At 40.2% G+C, this 20,070-nt stretch overlaps 1 protein-coding gene across 5 annotated transcripts in view; it reads right to left on the bottom strand.

Annotated features, from left to right (window-relative positions):
• Nucleotides 1-944: 944 nt before the first annotated feature.
• rasa2 (RAS p21 protein activator 2) overlaps nt 945-20,070 on the bottom strand; it is a 31,522-nt gene continuing 12,396 nt past the window's right edge. Inside the window, exons 5-25 of one of the 5 annotated variants that reach the window (XM_026192271.1) lie at nt 19,118-19,194; nt 17,237-17,320; nt 15,557-15,629; nt 15,387-15,457; nt 14,700-14,801; nt 10,737-10,890; nt 10,469-10,617; nt 10,051-10,165; nt 9,376-9,450; nt 9,087-9,210; nt 8,530-8,636; nt 8,340-8,423; nt 8,123-8,200; nt 7,965-8,038; nt 7,658-7,764; nt 6,884-6,966; nt 6,393-6,601; nt 5,645-5,748; nt 5,357-5,410; nt 4,100-4,277; nt 945-3,417 (exon numbers count right to left, since the gene is read on the bottom strand). In XM_026192271.1, coding sequence (XP_026048056.1) covers nt 3,387-3,417; nt 4,100-4,277; nt 5,357-5,410; nt 5,645-5,748; nt 6,393-6,601; nt 6,884-6,966; nt 7,658-7,764; nt 7,965-8,038; nt 8,123-8,200; nt 8,340-8,423; nt 8,530-8,636; nt 9,087-9,210; nt 9,376-9,450; nt 10,051-10,165; nt 10,469-10,617; nt 10,737-10,890; nt 14,700-14,801; nt 15,387-15,457; nt 15,557-15,629; nt 17,237-17,320; nt 19,118-19,194 — 2,133 coding nt within the window. In that variant the 3' untranslated portion in view covers nt 945-3,386. The remainder of the gene's footprint in view (nt 3,418-4,099; nt 4,278-5,356; nt 5,411-5,644; nt 5,749-6,392; nt 6,602-6,883; nt 6,967-7,657; nt 7,765-7,964; nt 8,039-8,122; nt 8,201-8,339; nt 8,424-8,529; nt 8,637-9,086; nt 9,211-9,375; nt 9,451-10,050; nt 10,166-10,468; nt 10,618-10,736; nt 10,891-14,699; nt 14,802-15,386; nt 15,458-15,556; nt 15,630-17,236; nt 17,321-19,117; nt 19,195-20,070) is intronic. The other 4 variants (XM_026192273.1, XM_026192272.1, XM_026192274.1 and 1 more) reach the window with 4 other exon arrangements.

Raw genomic sequence — 20,070 nt, 5'->3', positions numbered from 1 at the left:
TATGGAAAAATAAAATGTTTAATGTGTATAAAAATAACAGACATTCAGAAGAAACGAGCTGGAGATGTGACAATAACATCGAACTGCTCACCGTTTACTGGACAAGAAGAGACTTTAGCTTTAAAAAAAAAAAAAAGAAAGAAAAAAAAATTCTACAAAGCCTTCAGACGGTCATCTGCACTCACACTTTGCTTTGACACAGAACAATCTGATTGGCAGGAGAAAAAAAAAAAAAGATTGTTTCAGATACACCTGCAAAAACAAACTGCAGTGATATCAGATTTTGGTCCTTCTTAAGAGCCATATCAGATCTGCATGTTGGCTAATACGTTAATTTCCCCTGTGTTCACCTGATAGATCAAAGCACATATGGACATTTCCCTTCCTGTTTGGTAATCTTATGAAATGAAGCTGGCTGTAGTCCAACAGGAAAGTCACATGTTTCCACATATAACAACAAACAAATGAAGAAACTTCCCCTATTAAAATCAGACAGATTAAAACAACCCCACCCCGTTCACGTTTTATGAAAATAAGCACACATACACCACCCTCTAGTTTACTGGCCTTATTAAAACTAGCAATGGAGTTAGCATGCAAGCTTATGCGATACAACAACAATTGATTCTACGCTAGCTTTCCGATTCAGATGTCGAAGTTTGACATCAGAGATTTGTTTTTATTCAGCGTCACTCAAATCATAAGCAAAGTCCATTAACCGAATCGGCGTGAAATCACTTTACAGTTTTATTTTGGCTCCGATCAGGCACGTTGTTCACTACTGACGTGCACGTGAACACGCGACATTCACCGCAGTAACACTGTGTTAATCAGCTTCAACGAGAGGGAGTTTTGAGGGAGTTATGGCCACGAGGAGCCAATAAGGAGTGCGCACGGGCATAGAAAACACACACAAAACAACAAAAAAAAAAAAAAAAAAAAAAAGCAGAAAGCATCCAGCCTTGACGAAGTCGACAGACTGAGAACAAAAGTACCAGCTGAGTAATACATTAAAATCAGTGTTTAAAAGAGAGAAAAAAAAAAGGTACAAAACATTTTCCTAGAAAAATATATTGTTAAATGTACAAGACATGCAAGTTAGAAATAGATAATGGACCAAAGACACAACTCATGAAAACAATCACAGACAAATAAAAGAAAAGACACAGTTAACCCTGTAATATCAGCATTCAATGTTTAAACTTTAGATGTTCAAAGGAGACCCGTTATGCTCTTTCACTGCTCCATGTTCGTATTTCTTCTCATTTGATCGTCTACCTAAAATAACCTGTTTGAGCGTTTGTCTCTTTAAGGCTTTGTGAAATCCTTCCTTCTGATTGGATGCCCTAGATATCCCCCTATATGGAGCTGAGATGACCATATAAGGGGATATCCACTCTCTGACATCATCACCATCCATGAGTAGAAAAAACACAACAAAACAACCTCTGAAACAGTGAATGTAGAGCAGTGTGAACTTTTAACTCTGCATACACTTGTTTATATGAGCACCCACAATTAAACCTGTAAGTATATGAGAGAATTTAGAAGCATAACAGGTCCACTTTAATTTTGTCTCTATTCAACACTTCATCGTTCAAATGGGAAGCAGACTCAAAACCACAGGAAGGAACAAAAAAAGAACTCAAAAATCAAGACTGAATCAAAGTGATTGTTCACTGGTTCTTTCAGAGGGAAAAAATGAACAAAAATCCCCCTCCAAAAAAAACAAAACAATCCTCCGACTGATAATCAAAATCAGCCTAACTGGGGGGAAATTTTGCTGGTTACCACTTAAAAAATAAAATTGAGGAGCTGGTTTGTGTCAGTTACAAACAAACTGAATTCAATTAAAATGGAGTAAGACCCACAAAGTAAATTTGATAATCTCTATTTTACGCAATCAATCTTGATTATTTGCTATTGCTTTGTTCATCTGATGCAACCCTACTCCTGCAGGACATGCATGCTAGAATATGAGTAACTTTAAGAGTCTGACAGTTTGTAATAACATCATATTTTTCCCTTTACTACACAGACGTTTCTCTACTGGTCATTGCAGCAGAGTGCTGTGGCAAACAGCTGTGCCACATTTCAAGAAAATTCCCTAAAGACGATGAAACAGAACAGCTGGAGCCACGATAGTAAAGAAGGAGGACATAACGTGCGCACTGGCGGAGATTGTCTGGACTAAAGCGTGAAAGACAGGGGCGATTTTGTTATTCCAATTGGTTCCTCTCTGCAGGTTGAACATCATTTCTTACATAAGCCACTGTTAGTAAGGTTTCAAGGCTCTCAACACGACAGCACAGATCTGACGCACACCGTACCGATACGATTCACAATCACAGGGAAATACAACTCTTCACTACAGTCGTGCTATCAGGATTCAAAACTGAACGCATGCAAACTGCTTGCCTTAAGTCACTAAAAAGTAAAGGATATGTTAGCAAAAACGTACACATAAACCAAACATATATATATTTATATATATTCATCTTATTTATCTCCATTTTTAAACCATTTGTATTCAAAATACATTAATTTCTTCAAGTTCATGTTCAAACCTATGAAATCGTCTTTGGTCAAGAAAAATATCTTAAAATCTACAGGCTATAAATGTTATTGTACAGGAATGAAACAAAGGATCATGTAACTGATCAAAATGGGGAAAGCTGATACCAAGTATCCAATCATTTTCTATTTGGAGTGCTCCAAATATTTAAAGTGCTTTTGCATTATTCCCTCAGCATTTGATGTGAAAGAAACATCCGTCAAAGTAAGGCAGACCGGTTTAAATGTTCTTTGAAAATATACATTTACATTTGTTCAGGAGGAGGAGAAAAGACTGAAGTTTACGGGGGGGAGGGGCCTCCAGATTGGTGATTAGGAATCAACTGTAAAGACAGATGTTCACAGATGAGAGGAGAGCATCATTACAGCTGTTCGTATAAAACTCTGTGAATAAAAGAAAAAATTAGCAGCCTATTCACACACCATCTAATGATGCCCATTTCACACAGCTGTACGTAAAAAGGGGGACATAAGTTAAGACACGGATAGAATCTGTGACCTTCACTGCAGAGGACGGGGAGGAGATGAGGCAACATACTTCAAAAAAAAGAAAAAAAGAAAAAACACCTAAGGGTTCATTCCTTTCGAGGATGAAGGTGCGATCCTGGTCAAGCTCACAAGCTTGTTCTGGCTCCCCTTCTCGGGCTGTCACTGCTGTAGTGGACTCATGACATGTGGAGGTCAGGTGGCGTATCATTCACCTGGTCGCACCTTTTCTCACTGGCACAGCTCCTGGGGCTTCTAATGGACAACGTAGGCGCTTTGTTGTGATGCAGGCGTGGCTGCTTTTGGACCAGATCGCCCCAGCCAGGTTAAGAGGTTTTTCCCACTATGGGGTTGTCACTGAAACGGGAAGGAAGACAAAGATAATGAGTAAGTGATCTTTCTGAGAGTCCTGGGCCACAGCTGTAATAAAACATTAAAGTTAGGGCGTTAGTCCCTTTAAGTCAAACTTTCTTTTGTTATTTCTGCAAGCTTCCCAGCTTTACTTTTAGTGTCCAAAACTTTTGAACTGATCCTCAGGTGTAGCGGAGATCCAGGTGTTCATCCTGGATCATCATTATCATTATAGGGCAGGGATAGAGGGGCCATAGTCAGAGCTAGGATTAAGGTTTGGCTTTGCTGTGTGACGTGATTGTGTTTCCATGTCGAAAAACTATGACATCACAACAGTATTAATGGTCCCTTGCAGTATTAAAACCTGGACCAACATCGATGATGATGATGATCCAGGGACAACAACAACATGGGGATATCAGATGCTGCCCTGTGCACCTGTGATGTCCTTTGCAGGGCTTTAGATCACAACTTTAGCGTCTTATTTTGAAAATTTCCCATTTTTCTTTGCCATCGTGTTCTGCACTTCCTCTACCAATTTAGATCACATAGTCCTACTTTCAGCATCCACACTGCAGAATGTGTTTTAGTATTATTAATACGATTTCCACATCATTTACCGTCACTGCATTATATACTCATACTGCGTAAAACTGGTGTATTGTAATAATGTAACATGGAGACTTACAGGCTGCCGTACTGCCGTACGTCATTCCTGCTATTGTGCTGCCGCTGCAGCTCCTCCATGATGTTTCGGAGCTGTTTCAGTGTGTGAAAGGTCTCTTTGGGTTCCTGAATGGTGAACTTTGAGTATTCCTCCGGCTCTCGCTGGGGGCCCTGATACACTGCCAAACTGGCACAGGCATCTGTGGAGAGGACAAACATTACAAAGTGCAACTTCAAGTGCTCGGAAGTGAGATGGTGAACACGAAGACGGCAGGAAACAAGTTTTTATCTACGCGACGATATAGTGAAGTAACAGCTTCATTAGCAGTAGGTGCAAAACAGTTTACCCTCGCTCTTTTACACAGACACCAGAGTGAAAGTAGAAAAACTGAGATGGCAGACTGGGTGTCCGAGGTGTTCAGCCCAATGGGGAAAACCATGTGATACAAAAAAAGGAGGCGTGTTTAATAGTTTGTATGAAACGTGGATGCAAACAGTGGCCCTGAGAGGTCAAATGCACTGCAAGAAAACACCAGTACATAGAAAAACTCCTGCAAAAGCACATAAAACACAAGAAAAATAATAATAATAAAATTACAAAACAAAACGGAAGTGTTTTCCTCCTGTAAGCGCGTCCCAGTGCAGTCCGGTGCATGTTTTGGTTTCTGTCACTTCCACAGCTCGTCTGTCCTGTTATTGTCTCCCTAGAAACACTTTGTTGTGTTTTGTGAGATTTTCCTGCTACTTTCTTATCTTGCAATCCATTTGTCCTCTCAGAGCCACCGTAGATTTAGCTTTAAGGTCAGATGAATGAAGCCTGTGTAAAAGTGCCCTAAGTTGGCCACCAGATGGCGATAGCTGTGTCTGTTAAAGGACTTCTGTTACTAGACAAGTCTGTGGGAAAATGTTTATTGAGATAACCAAACAGATTCCCGATGACTTTATGGGCTTAGTCACTCGTTTTGGGTCACACTGAATAATAAATTAAATCTATGTTGTAAAGTTTGGCGATACTGTGTTTGAGGAGGATTATCTGTGGGATGGTTACCAAATGCTCAGCAACAGATGATGTCACAGTAGCTACGTGACCATTTATACTGTCTGTGGTTTTGCTTTAAGATGTTGGTGCTCTAGTGGTCCTGAATTAGACCAACTTCACCTCTAAATCACCAGATGAAGGCTGAAAATGAGTTGTCCCGCCACACTGGAAATTAAAAGTTTTGCCCTCAGTGGTTCGTGTGAAACACACCATAGTGTGGAGAATGAATGAATTTAAAACCTGACATCTTCATACGTTGATTGCTTTGATGGCTGATCCCACAAAGGACAGCTGCTGGTGTTTAAAAAAAAAAAAAAAAAAAAAAAAGCTCGCAAATGTCTGAGAGACAAACACCAGCTGATCTGACCTCACTCTGCACAACACTGGGCCTAATGTATACATAAGGCTTGTAGTTTTATACGATTAAATACCCTAAACTGAACGTCATATCATGAGTCAGCTGCATTTATATGAACCATACCCTGCTCTCTCTAATGAAGCATTTCTGAAAACGATGCTGATACTGACCCTCCATGCTCTGAAGCTTTGTGTCGTTTGCTGAGAGGAGTGAGAAAATTCTCTCTGCTTCTCGGTCACAGTCTATATCCAGCTGCAGGTTGGCCAGCATGGTGCTGAAACAGGAGAGAACACAAGTGTAGAGAAATCTTTGCAGGAAAAAGCAGCAAAAAAAGGAAACTCACAAACTAAGAAAAACAACGTAAATACATGCATCTCTCCACACTCGCACACATCACTTACACTACAGACGTTAGCATGAAAGTGCACCATCTGACTCATCTTTGTAAACTTGCTAAACATCTACAGAGGCGGTGAAGAAGATCGACAACATCAGAGCAGCTAAATGACAGTCCTCAAAGTCAGTAGCTGATAAATGAAATCAAACACTTCTCAATTAAAGCTCAGTTTAGTCCCTACAAAGCCTCTTCCTTATTGAAAACTTCAAACTTAACCTGCTTTGATGCCACGCTGAAAAGACTTTTCTTTTTTAACATCATATAAAAATCAGCACACCTGAAAAATCCTGCTTTAGAAGTTTTCTATTTTCCATTTGAAATGTCCTTATAACAAGAGAGAATGATTAAAAGGTTAAGGTTTGCTCGTGAGCACCTACACAGTCAGTCAAACTTAAGACCAGCAGGCAGTTTTATTAAGCGTTTATTGTGATCTGCAACACACGCCCCACGTATGGCAGCGAGGGTACTGAACCATTCCCCCCCGCCCCTCGCGGTGGTGTTGATGTGGAGGAAAAACTCACGTTGTGCAGGGCTTGCAGCCTGGAGCGTTGCTACTCAGGCTTTGGCAGCACTGCCAGGCCCCGCTGGTGTAGTTTGACGGGTGGAAAGTGGCCAGGCGTCCCTCATTGCAACGACTGACCTGGCTCAGGACCTCCAGCCACTCGCTGGCTTCCACACAGTTTCCAGCCTGGACGTAAAGAGGCTTCTCAGAGTGGACCACCTGAAACATCTGACGCAAGAGAAACAAAGTAGTTAAACTATGATGTGACCTTTTCGTTCCCATAAAGGTCATTCTGAGCGCAAGAAACAAAGCGCCCCTCTACACCAGCAACAACAACATTGTCATTTCTGTACTTCATTTGAAAGTGAACGTGCCCATGAGACCAACAATGCGCCGTTTTCACTGTTAATAACAACAGGAGGAAGTGACACTGGCACTGACGTTTCCATTTTAAACGGGTAATACATGAGAAGTGATGACGGGGCCATGTGAGAGGGGGAACTGGCTTACATTTTTGCGGTTAAAGGCACTTTCATCCACTTTCTCCACCGCCCGGATATTTTTGACATTAATGGTGCGGTCGGCATCTTTCCCTGGGGAGAACAAGTCATTCTGTTAGGTTTACGCACAAACAGCCTCCAGTCTCAACAACATTACCGTTTAGCTTAAATAATGAGCAGAAGAAAATAAAACATTTTAACTTCTCCTATGAAAGTAAAAGCTGCAGTTTTTGAACAGATTTTTTGGGAAATTCCTTGAAGACTTGAAGTTTTATATTCCTATCAACTGGCTCCAATGATTGATGATCAATCTTGTTTATTATCACACCCTCTCTCTCTGACAATTTACTGAGCACTCGAAACGTTCCTTAAGTATCACAGAAAGGCAGTATTTACTCTGCAAAGCCCTCAAAACATGCATTTCATTAATCAGCTGATGCAAAGTCAACACGCAAGTAATCAACACAGGAAACTACAAAAATAAATCAGGTCATTGTATATGCTTATTGTCCAGTACTTTAAAAGGCATAAACAGAAAAAAAGTGCTTGTATGAATGGGTGAATGAGGCAAGTATAAAGTGCTTTGAATACTCAGTAGAAATGTACTATATAAAAGAACCAGTCCATTTAATCTCTTAATTTTATAAGTAATATACAAGTAATTACTTTAGCTCCATCTAGTGCTAGTATCGGGAACTTAGCATTGCGTGTAACCCGTGCATACGTGTTTGTCTCATTAGTTTTCATCACATTCGAGTATGAGATTACAGTAAACTGGTCTCACCTTTATGTTTGTGGTAGGAGAGCTCCCTGTTGGTCAGTCTGAGCCACCTCTTCTTAAACGTTTTCATTCCAGGGGGTTTTCTCCCCTGAGCACGTTTCTGTACTTCCCTATAAAAGGACAATTTATTACTTCAGAGTAATCTTTATGCTCAAATGATGTAATTAGAGTCTTCTAACAGGACATAGTGAACGCCCTCAAACGGTTATCGTGTCATAAAATTCACTTGTTGTTTTATGCCTACTCTCAAGGCTTCTTTATTACCAAGTGAGAGTTCTCAGTTCTGCCCAGACTTGAACTGAACACTCACCCCTCCTTGAGAACGACAGCGTCTTCCAGCCCACTGGACTCCTTACTGACGTTGGAGGAGATTTCATCCAGAAACTGGAAACAAAATGATAACAGCCATTAGAAATGATGAATCCTTTTATAGACCTTTATGTGAGTATGTGAGGGGGGAAAAAATACCTTTTTAACTTTTTCGATACACTTCTCTTCCTGGAATGATTTGAAGAAGTCATACATATAGGTTTCTTTAAAACTGGACTAGAAAGAGAAAAAACAAAGTGGGTTTAATTAGCATAACAGGAAAAAAAAATGCATTTGGAAAGTGCCTCTGTTTGTCAATTACTATAAAGTGGACAACACGTAGTTCACACTAGAATTTCAGCAATATAAATCTTACCAGCTTTTTTGACAAGCTACCCCAGCTGCCGAGAGTCTGAATGGTTTTTGAGATGAGTGTGAGCGTCCGGGAAATCTCGGGATCCTGCAGTTACAGAAAATGTACAACGGCACCGAGGTTAACCGACTGAGAACGTAAACTGCAAACGCTCACTGGTCATTAGCGCTGAGAGTGGGTGACGTGTACTTACAGGATGATGGGAACGCAGTTGAAAGGAGTGAGGAGAGAGAACAGCGACAGCAAAAAAGCGCAGAAACACAAAGCTGCTGACGGCTGAGTACTGAACATGTGGGTCGCCTGTGGAGAGGAGAAAGAAACACCTGAGAAACCAGCAAATTCAATTCAATCGGCAAAAAAAAAAAAAAGGCGTATAAAATAGAGATATTTTATACGAGAAAAGCTCAAAACTGTCAAAATAGACCAAAACCTCAGGAATGTATCGAGCACCTTGCTGAATCTATGCCATGAAGAATTAAGTTAGCTCATAAGGCAAAGCAAAGGTCCAACCCAGTAAAATCAAGGTGTATGCAAAGAAAAGACTGGTGAGTGTATATATAAATATACCAAATATCATTTGGTTTAATATACTGCTGTGGACTACTAAGGCATTTAGCCAGCAGCAACATCGCAATCTGCTAAAAGCCCGGCATAATGACATTTACGTCACAATTTACACACCTGCTGTGGGTGTGCATATAACCTTTTGTCACAGCAGTTTTTCTTTTTAACACTGGCTCTACGTTTTACCTGGAAAGCGTTTGCAGGCCAAATGCCTCAGAGACCTGAAGACGTCACACATTAGTGGTGGGCAGTTAGAACTTGACTGGGTGATGGAGGAGAAGACTTTCTGGACGTAACCCTGCAGGTTTTCCTGCACAGGTAAAGTAAAAAACGCACAACAACTTAGCATCACTTTAAAATGTTTTAAACAGAAGCTAAAAAGTGGATAAACACTTTTTTCGCAGTTTTACGACAAGCAAAGCTTCAATTAATCCTGTTACAAGACTGATAAATCTAGTGAGATGGGTGCACTTACCTTGTTGACCTCTACATTGTCACCTTCCTTTAGTTTAATAGGGTCTATCTCACAGGTTTTGTTGGATTCACAAATCTGTTAAAGATACGAGGGGGAAAAAAAAAAAAAAATCAAGCAAGCAAACAAAGAACAATTAGTACAAACCAAATCTTTAAATTTCAAGTGAACAAGAACTGAGATTTGCTGCTGTGTGGAGCTGCACGTTTATTCAGATTTTCTTGAAATTGGAGGGACACCAGCTGGACACGGTGAGTGAGAGGAGGGACTGAAGGCATTTTCAACACCAGCTGTGTCTTTTTGCTTTATGACGAAGAACTCAAATTAACTAGCAATTGTAAGTCACAGATAAAAGAAAAGACCAAATACACAATAATGCACACTCTGTAGATACAGTTGCAAGAAACTGTGGTAATTACAGTGGCCTTCAACCTGTACATCTAGACCAGTGTCAACAAGCCAGACAGGATTAAAAAAAAAAAATTACAGTTTTAAAACCGTTTAAAGGAAAATACCCTGCGCCTATCCAAACCCTCCAATTACATCTGCACATCTGCAGACTGAGGCTGAAGGGCAGATGTTTAAGTGGATTTTTCCATTCTAACCCCAGTGATTCATGACTATTCTGGCATCGACACAGGATGTGTGTGTGTGTGTGTGTCTCCTTTTTACTCATACCTCATCTATTACAGGCTTCAAGGTGACAGATAGGTAATTCTTTCCCACAATCTTCATCATGTCATCGATGCAGCGCGTTGCCAGCGAGTTGCCACGGAATATAGTGTTAGCCTCCCTGTATGGACACAGATATTCCACAGACACCAATTAGACTTTATTTTGTGACTAGAATTTTTATGAAGTTTCAGAATCAGACCGTCTGAGTCAAGACGAGTAATTAAAACCACATTCACTCTTGAAGCTCTATTGTATTTTAGAGCTGCTTCCTGTTTTATTGCATTAGTCATAGCCAGAAAGTTGAACTGTTTGTTAGGGAAAACACAGCGTGACTGCAGTGCAGTAACATCTGTTTGCATGTTTCTATCCGGTGTATCTACTTGGCTTGGTGTAAAAAGGTATGTGCCAGAGGAGTACTCACTGAGTGTTGTCCAGCTCCAGTGCTGCCACAGCAGAGACAAAAGGCACGAAGCGATTGTTGTGGAGCAGCAGTCGGACCATCGGCAGAACGACCTCGTATCGCTCTCTGCAAATGTCCCCCAGGATGTGTGCTGCTGATGCTGAGATGGGCTGAAGAAGGGTGAGAAAAAAAAAGTGAAAAGAGAAAAGACAACAATATCGATCTCTGCATCGTCTCAGTGTGGAATTTTCTCATCAGGATTTGCTTCGACTTAAAGCGTCTGTCTCACCTTCACATCTGGGGATTTGAGCAGCAGGGTGCAGAGTGGCGTGTAGCAGGCAGATGGCAGCACTGTGTCTTCTATGTAGGTCAGCTTCAAACGCAAGGATCCTAAATCATCAGACTTGGATTTGTTGCCGTTCCCTTTTGGCTGAAGGAGATACCTTATGGGTGACAATAAGAGAAACAACACATTACTGTGCTGTGACTAATGAGTCATCCTCTGAACACATGGAACCTGCGACTTATCACATAACCAAGACAGAAACTAGATAACTGAGAACATGTGTGTCAGTCACAGACAGCCTGGACACTTTCATAAAGTATTAACTCTACAACACAACCCACCTAAGATTACACATAATTTAAAAAAAAAAAAAAAAAAAAAAAAAGCTGATCCTGCTTGTTTGATACCAACTGTTTAACACATCACAGACCAACTGTACCAGAAAAAAGCAACAAAACGAACACTGAAGCTTCCAAAAACACTTTGCAGGACAGAAGAAAGCATCTTCATTTGTCAAAATGTGCTTTTATCCAATGTCTTACCTAAATATATGATGAGTTGTGCACATATACTCATGCAGAATACAGTTGTCTGAGTCAAACACAGAGTTTAAACCTGCAATATTTTTTTTCACCCCTCCACAGCCAATTGAGGAAAGTGGAAACAAATTTTGAACAAAACAGCTGACATGTTATTATCTTCGATGCAGATAAAGATCGAGAGCTGCTTATTTGAGCACGCAGCGGTTTACATCTGGTGTGCATCCATCCAGTTAACTTAAGACTTCTTAGCTCTTTGTTTTAATGCACAAACTTCTAGTAGAGATGCCAGATTGTTGTACATGTACTACAAAATTGTGGGAGCGCCACACCATCTGAGCATGGTATGAAAACATAACTAGCAGGACAGCAGGAATAAATAACAGACATGAGGAGTATATACACAAAACAGGAGGAAGGGGCACAATACAAAGTCACACATTAGAGGACAGGGTTGAGAAAGTGACGAGGGTTACATAGGCCATGACTGATATTGGTGGGTGTGTGGGTGGCAGGGATAGGGTGCGGTGTGGTGGAGGTGGGAGTGCTTGTTTATAGTGGGGGTGGTCCAGGCAAAGAAGCAGCTTATGACCACTAATAATTAATAATTAACAACTAACACACTCTCCCATTTTCATAAATCAGTAACAGCCAGTTGAAACAGCAGATGAAGTAACAACAGAGATGCATGAGATCCTCAAAGTGGGAAAATATTAAAAAGACAAACAAAAAAAAACGCAACATTGAATCAACCAGGAACTGCAATCAGCCGATTCCCAGTGTACTCAGCTCGCACCAGTGACCCTCTGACAGCCTCACGTCTGATTACAAGACACTATAAATACATAACATGTGCACAGTGGTATATTCACAGCCACAAGCTTACACGGTGTTAGCACAGATGGTCTCAGCTCTGAGTTCGGCGACAAAGTTCTCCAAAGTAAACTGCGGGGGGACCACCACGAAAACGATCCTAACAACAAACCTAACCAGACACTTAAATCGACCTAACTTAAGTGAACAAGGACAAGTTTAAGAAGGTAACAAAAGAAAAGTGGTTGAACCTATCCAGAGGTCAGAGCCAGCCAAGAGTCGGCAGCTTCGGTATGAGCAGAACGATTAAAGCAGTTAGGAGAAAAATTATGGAGACGGGAGAAAAAGAGACGAGAGTTGATCTCCGGTTATCTAGTGAAGTTATAAATATATTGGAAAATTATGGAAGTACCTGACATTTATTTTGTTCTATAAATCTACTAGACCCTGCTTTTGTCTAGAAAGATTATACATGTCAGGTACAGAAACTTATTTTCACCTCTTTGCAGTAGCAGGAAACTTTATACTCAGTTGTTTCAGCAAAAGAAGATCCTGTAACTTACTGCAGAAACTGTAAAGGTTTTATAATTTCTTTTACTATTTAAGAAAAAAACAAATCAGTGAATAAAAGCTGATTAGCTTGTATGTGCTGGTTTTAGAAAGAATATCGAAAGTGGAAAATGCTGGTATCGGAAAAAGGGAAATTTGAAATAAGCCAAAAAAGTTCAATGGATGCATCTTTAGAAAATATGTATACTATAAACATGAAATAGAGTAAGTATCAGGAATAGTGCAGTAAATATGCAGCATCACAAAGGATTTAAGTCCACTTTACAAAGGTTTTAAGCAATGAGCATAAAATCTTGAAAATCATAAAACCATGATAAATAGATTGCAAAGCAAGACGATAAACTAGAGGATATTTTACAGCAACAACTGAGAAAAACCAAAAAAAGGTTTCTAAATGCTGCTCAGTACAGATATACCCACCTGTTATCACAGTATATCAACTAAACAGCCGTCTTTGCTACGCTGCCAATTCTTTCCTGCTGCTCTAACAGCTTTCACTTAAAATAAGAGGAATTCAATCATTAGGCTTGTTTAACAGCATATAGGGGTGTAAACCAAAGCACACAAATATTTCAGCTTTATCTCGACATAGGCATTTAAAATGTTCAGAAAATGCTTCTGTCTTTATTACAGGTATATGCCTAAACGAGGGATGATTTAACTTTGAACCCCTTTTTCAAAACAAGGGGAAAGAAAATCTAAATTTGTGAGGCTGTTCAACCGCTAATCGGCGTTTTTTTGACATTTAAATTAAGAAAGAAAAGATCAAAATGACCAAAAATCTGGACATGGGAGGAAAAGTCTTTTTATAATATCCATTTAGACGAGGGGTGGGGGAACTCCAGGCCTCAAAGGCTGGTGTCCTGCAGGTTTCAGAGGAGTCCTTGATCCAAAACAGGTTTTAAATTACTTCCTCAACATGTCTTGAAGTTCTCCAGAGGCCTGGTAATGAACTAATTCAGGTTCATTCATTTGATTCAGGTGTGTTGACCCAGGGCGAGATCTAAAACCTGTAGGACACGGCCCTTAAGGCTTGGAGTTCCCCCACCCTTGATTCAGAACATATTAGTCAGCCTAGTGATCAATAAATCTTCCTCCCATAGTGCCTGCACATCTCTCCATAAGCCAACAGGTGGGGTAAAACAACATTATACATGTCGAGTTGGCCTGCAGTCACTGCAGGTTTGCCCGTAATCCCCTTGATCTGTAATCACTGCACACAGACAGAACACTTTAACAGATCACCTGTACCCAACACTTTTTATGAATGCAACATGGACGACTTCCAGCATAAACACAGGACATGAGGTACTGCCACCATGCATAAGCCACCCACGCACTCGACTCAAAGCCCTCATCTACTAACAAACTGCTATCTGGCGTAATCCCACATCTCCTACTCTGACGCAAAGCAAGGAAAACACCCACACAGTGGAAAAACTGCTGAACTCTGAGAAATCTAGGAAGAGTTTTAAGATCACCTTGTAAAAGCAAGAAAATGCAACAGTGCAAACAGACATGCAAGACTGGGTTCCTGAACAGTGAAATACCAAAGGCAGCGGCTCCACCTTCCAGTGTTTAAATAAAAAAAAAATAAAAAATAAAAAAAAACCCTGTTTGGTAAAGAGGAAGGTAATCAGGCCATGACAGATTAATGATCATGTTTTTTGTTTTTTTTCCCCCCCGTAGTAAATTTTTAAAGGCACAGACGCATCAGACTGTGCTGGATTTAGTCGAGCACATATAGGTAAAACTGACCCTTCTGAATCTATTTTGGAAAATCTTTTAGGAGTTATGTAAACAGGAGGTAATAGGGGTGTAAACCAAAGCTCATGAACATTTCAGTTTTATCTCAGTATTGCCATTTAAAATGGGAAGAAAATGCTCTGTCTTTATTACAGGCATGTGCCTGAAGGGGGGAGGATTCCACTTTAAACCCATTTTCAAAACAAGGGGACAGAAAATCTAAATTTGTCAGCCTAGTGCTCAATAAGTATGCATAAATACGTTTAAAGATAGCGAGATACTTCCGTCTGCTCCTTACCAGGCTTTGTGAATGTGGTCGCTTTGTAGGATCTTGACAGGAACCCGTGTTTCCCCCAGAAAAACATCCTGAGCCAGATTCTCATTGTTCCACAAATCAACTCTGCAAAAAAGGGGAAAGGATGTGGACTGAAAGAATGTTTTTCATCTGCAAATATACAACTGTTACTACAAACTACATGTACAAGTAGCAAGGCAAAATAAATGTTGCTCTTTCTGTCTGTGTGTTCAGCACAAAACAACCACCCACTTCAAATATGGCAGAAAGGGCTTAAAAGAAAAATCGCTACTAAGCAGTGCTTACCTGCTTGGTGCATAAAAACCAATACAATGTGTGCAATGACACCACCTCAAATCCAAACCTCAACACCATGCACGAGTGTTTACCTTCAGCTCTGACTAGTCTTACCCAGTGAGCTATGAATCCACTGTGATGGAAGCCCCACATATCCTTAACCAGAAATCAAAGGCTCTCCATCAGTAGTCAGAATACACCAAATAAAAAGTTTTTTTGTTTGGGTTTGTTTTTTTTTTTTGTTTTTTTAAACCTGAAGTCGTTAAGAAATTCTTCTTCTTTTGTCAAGACTATAAAGGGGAAGCGTGTACATGTATGTGTGTGGGTCTGTTAGACAGCGAGAGAGAGCGTTAAGCGCACACAAAAGGGGGGAAAAAAACCTTCAAAACGCACTTGATCTCAAGTTTTTCGATGTCCTCCTCCTCCACGTTGAATTGAGTCCTCCTGGAGTAGGACCGTGTGACCTGCAGATGAACATGTCATGGTTAATATATACAATTATCTGCTGTAACCAACAGACCATTTGAAACCTATGATGTGGTAACATGTGTTACAAGATTTACCTCAAAGAAGAAGGTCTCTTCAAAATGAGGGTTGCTGGTTTTCTTCTTTACCTTTGTTTTCTTCTGATCAGACCTTAGGGGAGACATTACAGAAACTGAATGCCATTTTCTCTGATAATTTAAGGATTCAGCTATGGATACGTTGAGAAGAAAAGGGGAAGAGAAGCATGTGACTCCTATCGCACTGTCAGGGAGTGACTTAAGATGACTAAAATGTAATCTTGCCATCTGTAACAAGGTTCACGATGGTGGCAAGCTGTAAGTGGATGCTCATAGTTGAGCTCATAGTCTTTGTATTCTTGGAAAGTTTAGTCAGCTCACTCATGACATTCATTAAAAAAAATAAAATAAAAATTTGTTTAAACCAGAGTCTAGTTCTGAGTCTTTGATTTTGATATTGTATTTGTTTCAAGAGGTGTGGTTTGTTTCAGATAGTTTTAATTAGTTTCAGTCTTTCTAATCTTACAATAGCACAAAATCTCTGTCTGCGTGTTTGCTCTTTGTCTGCGAGCTCCTCCTGCACGATCAGGTGTTGAGCAACTAAACCTGGCACGCAGGTACAGCTCACGCTGCTCGAGGTTCCCAACTATATCAGAAATCCTGTCATCATGCCTAGCAACTAAAAAGACCTGCTTTTAGCATCTATAACATGCACCCTGTTACTTTAATTCATGACAAAAACAACTCGATAAAACAACTTTATATTCACAAAAGTCGAATTATAGATGCCTAATAACAGCCTTGAAAGCATCTAGCTAAAAACGCCTCCAAAAATAATATGGGGGGTACTTGCTGGGAGCAAGATTTAAGAAAGTCCAAACAGATATTACAATGCAAGCACAACAACTTGTAAAAGCTGAAAATGCCCCACAGAAGGTTGTTAGAATTACCTAAAATTAAAGGAAACAATTTTGTAAACTTTCAATAACAAAATATTTAGAGGAAAGATCCTTAGTCTTAGTATTTTTTTAGTTTGGCTCAAAAAAATAAATTAAAAAAATTACAATTTCTCAAGGAGGCTTTGATGGATTTTTTTTTTGTTCTAATACCTGCACCGATTTTCCTAAATCTTCCTACATATTTCCTCCATACAATGATAGTTTAAAAACAAACAAAAAACTGACTAATACAGTGAAACCAATAAAAACTTTCAAACAATAAAAACTAAACTGAAAAGAAATCCACTCTGGAAATGAACTGAAACTAAAAAAACCAAACAAACCCATAATAACTCCCACATCTCAAATATGTGTGACAAAGCCTCTTCAGGCAGGCTGAGAAAGACTAAAACTAACGACATTTGTTGTCTGTTTGTACTTTATTTTAAGTCAGCTGTGCAAGTTCACGATGTTCTTACAGTTAGTTAAAAAAAGAAAACTACTTCAAACTTTTTCCACAATTAGCTTTAACCATAACAACCTTGGTTTAGACCGGGCGTGCTCCTAAAGATGAGAATATATGTAGGGACCTTACGCTTCAAGTCACACTGCACAATATTTCTGCACATATTCCTCAGTAGTTTTAAAGGCAGTGTGGAAAACCTGTGCACTGTTTATTTCAGGAAATTGGTCATTACTTATGTGATTACACAAAGCTAAAAAAAAGGAACAAACAAGCTACTTCTATATTCTGTAACACACTAAGAACTTATTTTGTTATCTGCGCGAAATTCAGAGTTACCTGGCAGGTCCGACAAGTGACACGGTAGCATAGGGGTCACAGTTCTGCCCACTGATCAAAGGCAGTTCCTTGCACTCAATTATCCTGAATAAAAACACAAGAAAAGAGAAAGAACATAAAATAAAGGCAACTATATTACACCGTTATAGCATTCTTGTTACATCTTATGATTCCACCTTTCTAAACACTGAGGAGCTGCTCACCTTGGACCAAAACCGTCAATATTTCACACAGTAACACTTTGACAGGCCCTAAAGTGACCCAGACCTTGGGAGAGATTAGCTTTTAATGCCGTGCCGCGGGTGCGTGAATGGTAAATAATTTCTTGTTGGTTCAACAGACGCCTCAGTGGAAATGCTTTTAGTGTTAAACCTTGTATGGTTTGCACTACCGGAACAATAAGAAAAACACCCCGTCTTCAAAACAGAAACCGTAAATGCTTTTGCACATTAAGCTTAAAGACATAATCATTAAAAATGTCACTGCATCACCCTATTTATTGTTCACAAACCTGCTTAGTTATGTTAGATGTCAATGACTCTGCACCAAAAGAGGAATCAGGCTCAACTGACAAGCATATACTACAAACCAAGTTTATATAGTATTGTATTGGAAAAAACAAAAACAACATGAAGCGTGAACTATATTTAAATGTAGCACTGGATTATTAAACTAGATTACAGTATATCATTAGAAACTCTGACCTCACGTTTGACTGGCGTCACACAAGGATCTTTTTAAAACAAAACAAAACAGGTGTTTCAGGTGACAACAGGCACTGTGAGCAGTCTAAACAGGATGTGGCTGCTAAGCACAAGTCAGCAGAGAATAAGAATGAATTTAGCCTGTTATGCTAAGCGGGGCCGGAGGGAGAAGCCAAGCAGCTGAATGTAAAGATGTTTGGGTATCATCTTCAAGGTTGTCATAACAATATTCCCTAAAGCCTCACTCTTACATCATTTTTAACTCGACGCGATGCAACTTTGCTCCGATTAGCTTCCTGCAACGGGACGATGAGCCTCACGCCCTTCGTGGACTTGTCTGGTCGACCCGATGGAGAAAAACAAGAGCAATTACGCACAGGTGACAGTGAGCAGGCCGACGGTTTAAGCAAACAATCCGATTCAAACACTGAATGACAGCAGCAGAAAACCACAGCGGTTGCAGAGTGAGAAGCGCACGCTTCCTGCTCAGATGCCATCACTTCCTTCTCATTACCCTGCTCTCCAAGCATGAATGGTGGGGGTGCAAAACAACATACGTAAACAGCAAGAGGTCTGACATACACATGCACATACGTGTGTGTAAATTTACATGCTCAGCCTAATCTGTCAATGGGCGCTTTCTTTCCCCCCCCCCTCTCTCTCTCTCTCAACATCCTCCCACGTCATTATCTGCCCTTATATCGGTTTGTGCTTGTGAAAACTGTGTGATGTGAAATGTACAGCTCGGAAGTAAAGGTGAATGATAAAGGAATATTGTGACACACTGAAAACCACACAAAAAATAAGCTACCGAGACCCAAGATTAGCAAGCAATACTGAAACTTTTATCAATGATGACTTCTTCTTTTTTTTTTTTTTCCCCCCTTTTTTAAACAACTTTAAACATATTTCTTTCTCAAACAAGTTGTTGCTCAGAATGAGAAGTGTGGACAGTCAGTTTAGGATTGTATGCTATGCGCTATTACTCAAACTTTTACCTAACACCTTTTATGTTGGAGACTTGTTTTGCTGGGCTTAATGTGAAGGTTTGATCTTTAGCCAGTGAAAATACTCACTTGACTCAAGCTTTGGAGTTCTGTCATGATTTCCCTGCAAAGTTTCAAACTAACTGTACTCACAGGGACTTGACAGGAAACAAGTGACTCGTAGAACTCACCGGACTGATATGTGTTGGCCTGTTGATCCGTTCTCTGTGATCACTTCACTCAATCGCATCTCCAGGTGAACCTTGCCCTGTTGACCATGAGGAGAGGAGACGTTCTAAGAAGTTACACATTACTAAGGCCATGAGTCTACAGTCTTTAGTGAAGGCACAAGTCAAAAGTTATGTAGGCCGTAAACAAGATAAAAATCTGGCTTGCAGTACTGATGATATGCGATACTTTTGCACACCATGTTTATTTGTTACTAAGTTGCACATTTCTCTCGCTGTCATATTTCAAAATGGGTTCTGCTTATTCTCCAAGACCTGCAGTCCTGCTCCACCTCATACTCCATCTTGATTTAGGTTAATGGGAGAACCAGGAGAGTGACAAGAGCCACAACAGCTGTGAATTTTAAAAATGTAAAGGAAAAAAAAAATGTTCAAAATCACTCATAAAGATCTTTAGGGGAGTCGGATGTGGTGAAGGCTGCCGGTCTTGCCTTCGGAAGTGTCAGAGAGAACGAGAGAGAGAGATACAGAGTGAGAGAGTGAGCAACAGAGGGTGAGCTAAACAAAACGCCCCCACACTTGCACTCCGTCTCTGCAATTCAGCACTTGGCTGAGATGGCAAGTACTCCTTTCTCATGCAGCACCGGCCTTTAAGCCAATATACGTCCAAATGAACCAGCATCCTCACCAAATTAACGCTCACGTTCCAGCCGTGACCCCTATTAACTGAGCAGGTTACCTAAAATTAATACTGCTCGCAGGGTGTTCACACAGCCCCCCTGTTTGGCTGCAAATCAAACCAGAGAGGTACTAAAACAACACCTCCATCGCTCACTGATGTAACTTTGCTGTTGAAAGTGTCTACTTGTGAGTGAATCAGTGTAGCGGCACATACCCAGAATAGTCTTGGCGTGGGCTAATGGCAGCTAGAGTCAACATGTTAGCTGCAGCAGCAC

This window comes from Astatotilapia calliptera, chromosome 14 (assembly GCF_900246225.1).
Source record: "Astatotilapia calliptera chromosome 14, fAstCal1.2, whole genome shotgun sequence".
Classification (NCBI taxonomy): domain Eukaryota; kingdom Metazoa; phylum Chordata; class Actinopteri; order Cichliformes; family Cichlidae; genus Astatotilapia; species Astatotilapia calliptera.
The sequence above is the reverse complement of the archived record's forward strand: the minus strand, read 5'-3'. Positions and strand labels throughout refer to the sequence as shown.